The sequence below is a fragment of the Nelusetta ayraudi genome, unplaced genomic scaffold (assembly GCF_046127955.1).
Source record: "Nelusetta ayraudi isolate G7.1 ecotype Tasmania unplaced genomic scaffold, CSIRO-AGI_Nayr_v1 ptg000011l, whole genome shotgun sequence".
Lineage (NCBI taxonomy): Eukaryota > Metazoa > Chordata > Actinopteri > Tetraodontiformes > Monacanthidae > Nelusetta > Nelusetta ayraudi.
In genome coordinates, this window is record NW_027466061.1 from 10654235 (window position 1) to 10662323 (window position 8089).

General features: G+C 50.1%; 1 protein-coding gene across 1 annotated transcript; it reads right to left on the minus strand.

Moving 5' to 3' along the window:
• Positions 1–350: 350 nt before the first annotated feature.
• LOC142884854 (sodium/potassium-transporting ATPase subunit beta-3-like) lies at positions 351–5714 on the minus strand. Its single transcript, XM_076020800.1, has 7 exons — positions 5007–5714; positions 2996–3124; positions 2571–2669; positions 2271–2464; positions 2038–2088; positions 1046–1132; positions 351–926 (listed from the first exon to the last, which is right to left on the minus strand). The coding sequence occupies exons 1-7, from the start codon at positions 5116–5118 to the stop codon at positions 759–761; spliced, it is 840 nt and encodes a 279-aa protein (XP_075876915.1). The 5' UTR covers positions 5119–5714; the 3' UTR covers positions 351–758.
• Between the last annotated feature and the right edge of the window lie 2375 nt (positions 5715–8089).

Genomic DNA, 8089 nt, shown 5'->3' on the forward strand with positions numbered 1-8089 from the left:
TATAATACAGTGGCTAATACTTGATTATCAAGGTACATTTTCTATGAAGCGGGTTGTAGCCTTGGGAAAGAAAAAAAAGTGCGTTCTACTTTCTTGATTGCACTCTACATAGGGATGAGAAACCAAAAAAAAGAATCCCCTCAACGACAGTCAAGACATGACTGAGCTGTTGGTACTGTTTGCAGGGATTGAAACTCCCGACAGCAGGAAGATGGAAAATAACAGCAAACAGCAAAAAACAAAACAAAACAAAAAAAACAATGAAATGAAAAATGCTCCATTCAAGCAATAAAGCGACAGCTGGCTTGGTTGCAATGGCTATAAGTTGTCTACCCACATGGATATTATTCCCTTTTTTATTTTTTATTTTTATAAAAAGGGATAGAAATGGTGTCATGAACAGTGCAACAAGTGAATGAGAGAGCGTGAGCAGGGTGGTTGGGGAAGGAGGGGGCTCGAGGAGCAGCAAAGCCTGGGTCATGTCAAGGGGAGGGGTCAGCGAAGGAAGGAAGGGACGTCGTCAAAGCCTCTTTCTGTATCTGCACCCTGAGCAGCCCCGCAACTGACCGGCGACAACATCCACAGCAAGAAAGAAAAAAAAGTCCACCTTTCTGACCTATTTAACGCTTCCTTCCTTCCTCCCTTTAAAAAAAAATACAACAATTTTATTTTTTTAAATACATAAATCCTTGATAAAATGTTGGCAGGCTTTGCGTTGAGTTTCCTTCTCTTCCCTCCCGACTACCCACTGCTCTCTCCTACCCCTGCACCTTGACCCTGAAGGTGATGCGACCCAGGAACTTGTCCCTCTCGTCGTTGTTGCGCAGGTTGGAGCCCTCAACCCTGCACTCCACCGTCAGCTCCTTGTTCCAGTCCTCCTTGGTGAGCGCCAGCTTCACGGCCACCAGGGGCTGCAAGTAATTTTCCTGGGGTGCAGGGGGAGGGGAAGGAGAGGAGGAGGACGAGAGGACACGGCCCGCTGTCAATAACACATCCAGCTGGGCGGCGTTGAGCCGACGTGAGCCGAAATCGAACGGACACTTACGTGGATCCTCTTGCCGTAGTAGGGGAAGTACATCTTGTCGAAGCGCGCTTCATTGGGGAAGTAGTGTATCTCCACTGGGTTATCCTTCTGCAAAGACGGATTTGTGTTAGTCAGTTAGCGTGAGTCTCATGTCCAACACGCTGTTAGTAGCAAATGGCACAGGAGCACATGGGACAATACACGACAGAAAAGGGGATTGAGGCTTGAAAGCATATAAAATATATATGTACATATATGTATATGAAGCACCTTGACTTAAAGGTCCCATATTATGAAGCATTTTCTTGACGAGTGGTTTCTAACATTAGTCTGTGTCTCTGTCTCTGTCCTGCAAGTCAATTCACCGGAAAAGAGAAAAAGATGTGGGCCTCGCCCCAAACTTCTGGAAATCTGCCTTTTGTGATGTCACAAAGGGCACTTGTACCTCTCCCATGTCAGCTGTTGGGTTGACTCTTTCAGACCGTTTGGATTTTTTCAAAGGAGGCTATAAACACTGTGTTAAGAGTGCTGTAGTCCATTTATCTAAATCTTTTTTTTTTCTTTTTGATGATTCCAAGTGTGTGGCTGCTCTACTGAAGCCTGGGATAAAAAATAAAAGATCAGAAATTGATCATAATTTGGAACCTTTAAAAAAATTACTTAAACTAGATTAAAAAGAGTTGAAGAGCAGTGAGATGATATTAGAGGCACCTGCAGTCATGAACGGTTAAACACTCCAGAATGTGCAGACACTCCTACTGTCCTTATCGCGGCGACCTACATGTTATCTTACCCTAACGCCGTCAGTGACAGCATGCAGAAAGAAATCAGACACAAAAAGAAAACAAAGAAAAACAGAAGGAGGAAGAAATGAAAGAAAGATCAACGAAAACCAAATAATTACAGAGACTGTCATGGTCAATTTGTTTCATGAGACACACAGAAAAAAGAGACAAACACACACAAACAAACAGGTATATGGAGCAAAACGTGGGAGAAGAGACTCCATTTACTTTTATTGTGCAGTTGATGTAGGGCTCGCCAAGCGGCTTCAGGCCGATGATCTGCGAGGGGGAGGAAACCGAGAGTGCAGCAAAGTCATTTTAACCAGCTGTTAATTATGTCGCCAAGTGGCCACGTGCCAGAGAGAGAGAGAGAGAGGGAGAGAGAGAGAGAGAGACAGAGAGACAGAGAGAGCAAATGACAATGGCACAGTATTAGAAGAGGGGAGAGGTGTCGGCGTTACCCTGTTCATTTTCAGCAGAATGCAGGGCTTCCCCTCAGAATAGCCGTAGGTGATGTCGGAGAGGCCGGAGCAGAGTCTCAGCAGGCTCCTCCTGAAGCGACACGTCTCCTTCTTCATGTTCTCTGTGTCGTCCTGCAGGAAGTAGTCTCCCTCCATGCAATCCTTGTTGTTCTCCTGCATGGTGTCATTGTACTCTGGGAGACGGAGAGGCCCGACACCGGTTCACATTAACGGACAGAATCGACACCCGTTTGTCTTTCCAAATGATGGGGGGTTGGGAGAGAGAGGAGCGTTGCCTACTATGGAGGAATTCGTCCAGTTCTGCCACGTACGACTGGAAATCTTTCGGGTCGGATTTGTTGAAGACGATGTCCAACTTGCCAGGGCGAATCATTAAACCTGCATCGAAGCGTGGAGAATCAAACCAAAGCAACGGTACCAGCTCCCGCACGTCCACCTTTTGCTCTCCGGTTACAGTGAAACAATAAAGATGATGACAATAATAGTCTTGCCAGTCATAAAGTTCTGCAGCAGACAAGGAAGAGGCTTCAAAATAGATCAATACTCAAAAAAAAAAAAACAGAACAAGAACAGCCGTGATGTTGCAGAATCGTTGCAACGGCGTCTAAATGGTGCGCCATGAATAATGGATGCGTGCAGAGAGGAGCTGCAGCACAAAGGGCCTGTGTTGGCCCGGGCCGGCCCCACCTGCACTGAGCACTGACCTGGGGAGGGGACGCGGTCTCTGTACTGGGGCACGTTGTCGTCCAGGGTGAGCAGCATCACCCACATGGTCAGGGCGAACATGCCGGCCAGGAAACAGTAGAAGACCAGGTAGAAGAGCAGGATGAGTGCTGGTGTTGGGCAGCAAAGAGGGAGGTGGGGAGGCATAAACAGGCAAAAAAGCATGATGAAGGAAGTGGACACAGTCGCCTCATGTATAATGTAAACTTGTGAACCGCAAAATAAGTCTCGGTCAAATGCAGTCTGACTTCCTCAGTCGGCAGCCAGAGGTAGCAGGAAATGACGCTCGTGCTCGCTGACAACCTGGACGAGGAACCATTTTGGATGGAGAGGGGAAAAGTTCACGCTGACAAATTCTTTTTTAGGATTTATTATTTTCATCTCAAAGGCCCAGTTTCACTCAACACTCAAACTAAAGGAAGTGCCAGCAAAAGATTTACAGCTGTGTTTGTTCAGAAATTGCAGGGAACAAAATGTTTCTTTGCTTCCTTGAGCATTTGCATGAAACCTATTTTAAATAAAGAGCAGGTCCACTTGGAAGGAAGCGGCCATATTGTGCCACCACATTCCTCGGGCAGCCCGGGACGGGGGGGGGGGGTTGCGTTTCTGCCTTTTTATTTTTTACGCTGACGCCGCCGCCGCTCGTATGGGAAAAGCTGCGCGATGGGACGGACGCGGGCGGTGCCCTGCGGCCCGCTGCAGCCGCAGCTATGTCTTCCACGCCGGGCTTTTAAAGACAACGGACAACTGGCGGGGGGCGATGACCTGCAGTGCTGAGAGCATCATCTGCCCAGAGCTGGGAGGCAGGAAGGGAAAGAGGGAGAGAGGGAGGGAGGGAAGGAAGGGGAGGCTGATTTCAAAATGGTAGCATCCTGCCTCTAAGTTCACACACAGACACACACACAAAAAAAGGGATGACCCCCCCCCTCCTCCTCCTCCTCCTCCCGCTCCCCTTCCTCTCATTCCTCTCCAACAGTATCCCACAATGCACCTGCCTGCTGCGTGAAAGAGGAGAGAGGGAATCCCATTTGACCTTGACAGGCATGCTAATGTGGGCGGCCATGCAACTGCAATGGAGCATCGCACCGCACAGCAGCACGGGGGTGGGGGGGGGGCACGGAGAGCCGGCAGTGACCCCCCCACCCCACCCCACCCCCTCCTCACACACACACAAACACAACACACACACACACAGCAACCATGCTAGCCTACAACACCCCACCTCGGGAGGAGGTGGGAAGGGTGTTTGAGGGTGGCGTGCATGCTAGCGCCTTGGTAATTAACTTGGTTAACCTTGTTTTGCCTGTCAGGATGGGCGAGACGTGTACAAACGCACACCGGAGTGGGTGTGGGGGTAAACACACACGCGCACACACACACACATGCTGTAGCACATTCCTCAGATGTGATTAGGTAATGGGGGGAGAGGAGGGGAGGGTTTGAGGAGGAGTTATGAGATGAGATCTTCGCTGTGAGGATTTATAGCTGTTCACACACAGTTGTATGGGGGGCGGGGGGGAATGATCCCCTGCTTTTCGCTGGTCGCCGGACCATCGCTTCCCCACCCGCACCCCCTCCACCTCTAAAGGCTCCAGCCATCCTCTCGCGGTGTCTCCTCCAACACCTCCGGTGTAGGCCCCGCAACCGCTAAAACCCCGCATCTCACTCACTCCATCGCTCATTAGTCAAAGCGTGCGTGCGTGCGTGCGCGCAGGAATGTCGGACGAGTCGACTTTGCCATGATTATTTCCCCCCCCTCTTTTCTCTTTTCGTGGCTGTCGCCGCTGTCGCAGCGGCGGCTGGCAGGCAGGCAATGACACGCAGGCAGCGGGCGGGCGGGCGGGCCAGGGGACGAGGATGGACGAGGCGCGCGGATTAGCTTGCGAGCCCCGTGAATGTCACAGCACACCCTCCAATTGACCGCTGCGTGTTGGAGAAGGAATGTGTGTGCGTGCGTGAGCGCGTGCGCGTGCGGAGGTCGTTTCCCCTCACCCCAGCTGCTGGCCGTGCGTCCCAGCAGCTCGCCGGTCCTCGGGTTGTAGATGGAGTCCTTCCAGCTGGACGTGGTCTCCTTGCCGACCGCCTTGTCCTCGGTGCTTGCCATGATGCTGCGCTCGAAAAGGGTTTTGTTTTTTAAATTCCAACCTCTTGGTAGAAAAAAAAATTAAAAAAATGTAAAAAAAAAAAATAAGCTCGCCGGGTCCTGTCCTGTTCCCCTCTTTCACTGTTGTTGTTTTTTTGTTTGTTTGTTTGTTTGCTTTTTAAAGAAGGCGCGCGGCAGGGGGGTAAAGGGGCAGCGAGGCGATGTGGTGAGGTGAGGCGGAGAGGAGGAGAAGCCGGCGAGGCGGCGGTGGAGGAGTGGACTGGAGTGGAGTGGGCGGCGGAGAGACAGCGAGGCAGCGAGGCAGCGAGAGAGGCTGATGGTGGGGGGTGCGCTGCTGCTGCTGGAACAAAAAAGAAAAAGAAAAGAGGAGGGGACGGTGAGGAGTGAAAAAAAAAATATCAGTGACGTCCACACGCGGGTCCCGGTCCGTGGCAGCTGATGCAGTGCGCCCCGGAATGATGGAGGGATGGAGGTGGTGGTCGGACGGAGGGATGAAGGGAAGCCTATTGGCTAATGACGCGGACACGCAGCGTTTTACGCGCACACATTATAAATAGCGCGCACATTATTTCCTCCCGAGCTTAATCCTGCCGTGATTCCGACATGTGTTGGGTAAGACGCCGCATGAGAAGAGAAGACGGGGGGAGGGAGAGAGCAAGAGGGGGCTCGGGTTTAAAAAAAAAAGAAAAAAGAGAAAAAAGAGAAACAGTTGCTGCAGGAACTCAAGGTCCAGTGTGTTACATTTCGTATTACCTAGTGGTAAGACAGCATACTGCAATAGGAAAAAAAAAAAAAATCAAACTGTGAGCTCTCACGTTGCAGTCATTCAACGATGGGCTACATCTAGACTCGTAACTCCTCCAGCAGGAAAGAAAACGCTATTCCGAGTCTCTTGGCAATGTGTTCTGCAGTCAGTAGTACAGTCTTCCAGTGCAAGGCCAGTCCAGCGTTGAGCATCAGTTACCTGATGTGCCACTTTATCCAACATCTCTCCTCATTGCAGAGGAAAAAGCATGAAACCTGAGCTGTGGGTGATTTTTTGAATTGGTGACACTAAACGTTGCCTCCTTACAATAGCAGACAATTTTTTGTGTAACTACAAATGCTGACTCGTGGTAAAACAGAAACGTTTTTTTTTCTTCCAAATTAGACCTTTTTATGTGTGTGTTTGTGTTTGTGTGTGCAAATGTATTAAGATTTTACAACATACCCATAAAAAAGCCACTTATTTTTGCCCTCTGAGGTGAAGATGTTGCTCCACTATGGGATGTTATTTTTGTGTTCAGTTTCAGCAATGCAATGCATCATCCTGATCCCTTATAGGTTTGGCTGCATCTCCTCAGCACCAGGCGTTGAGTCACTTAAGCGATCCTATATAGGCTGGAGAGCGTTGTCAGCCAATCACACGCACGCACACGCACTATAGCTACACACAAGCACGCGCACACTGTGGTGCTCAAGTACACGAGCTTCTACGAAGCCCCTCACAGTGTTACTAACCGCGGCTGCCTGAGCGCTGATATTTGGAGCGTTTTGCCATTTTGCTCTTGTTGCTATGACAATGGAGCAGCGCTTAAACAAGCGTGTCCGTCTCTGTGAGTCACAGATAGGGGGGGGGGGGGGGACTGTAAACAAAAGTGTCAAAGTTATAGACAGGGGCAATGTGCTACTGTCTGCCTCTGGCAGGAAATTGCCAATGTGTGTGTGTGTATATATATATATATATATATATATATATATATATATATATATATATATATATATATATATATATATATATATATATAGACAGAGATAGATAGATAGATAGATAGATAGATAGATAGATAGATAGATAGGTAGAGAGAGAGAGAGAGAGAGAGAGAGAGAGAGAGAGAGAGGCAAAACAGAAAAAGAAGCGCTGAACTGTAACTTCCGCCCCCCCCCCACCACCTCGCACCATCCCTGCGTGATCCCGGAGATGTGGGGACGGACGGTGCGTGCGTGTGGAGGCGGTTACATAATGACCCTGGATGGGATGCAGGGTTCAGCCCCACCAGGGAGGCGAGTGAGCTCGCGCTCGCACCGCATCCCATCCCGTCACCGTCCTCACTGTCAGATTGAATTTGTTGCGGGGCAGGCTCTGCCGCAATTCATGCAATGCAGTAACGAGCCTCGCGCTCGCTCGCTCGGTCTCTCTCTCTCGCACACGCGCGCGCGCGCACAGAGGCATTTTCCTGATTAGCGTGAGAGCCTGCTGCACTGATTCATGGGCTGCTCCTCCTGCTTCTCCTCACTCGCTCATTCACTCAAGCACGTATTCTTTTCTTTTCTTTCTTTCCCGGAAGACATCCCTCTGCGAAATCGCGAGCCCCACACGGGAGAACAAATTCGGGGTTTGAAACCCTACAGGCTGACTGGCGGACTCAGGAAGACGCAGGAGAATGGATGGAGGGATGGAGAGGTGATGTGGAGAGACGACTGCTGCACTGTACGGTGGACCCGTGCGCCCCATTTTTGTTGTTACGCAGGTCTGCTCATTTCCTTTTGAAGGTGAAACGGGTGTGTGTTGGACCCAATTGCAGTACAGCAGACACAGGTTAAGTTGAAAGAGTCTTTAATCAGGAATCAGGCAGGACATCAGGAAGCAGGCAGGACAGGCTGGTCAAAGGCAGGCAAGGTTGACGACAGTCTTGAGTGCAGAAAGGTAAATAACAATCTGGCCTGGAATGACTGGCAAGCAAGGGTCTTTATACCTAAGCAGTCAGATCAAAGCGGGCAAGCAGAATGGAGTCGCTTTGATGATGAGCTGGATTGGAAAAGACTTAAAGTGGGGGAACAGAATGTCCAAATTGTGACAGGACCCCCCCTCAAGGGACGGCTCCTGACGTCCCCAAAATGGTTCCACGCTAGGCAGAAGGGAAGGCCCTGAGGAGACACTAGAACTCCTCCGAACCAGATCCGTCCATGACCTGAGTTGGGTGACCGGAGG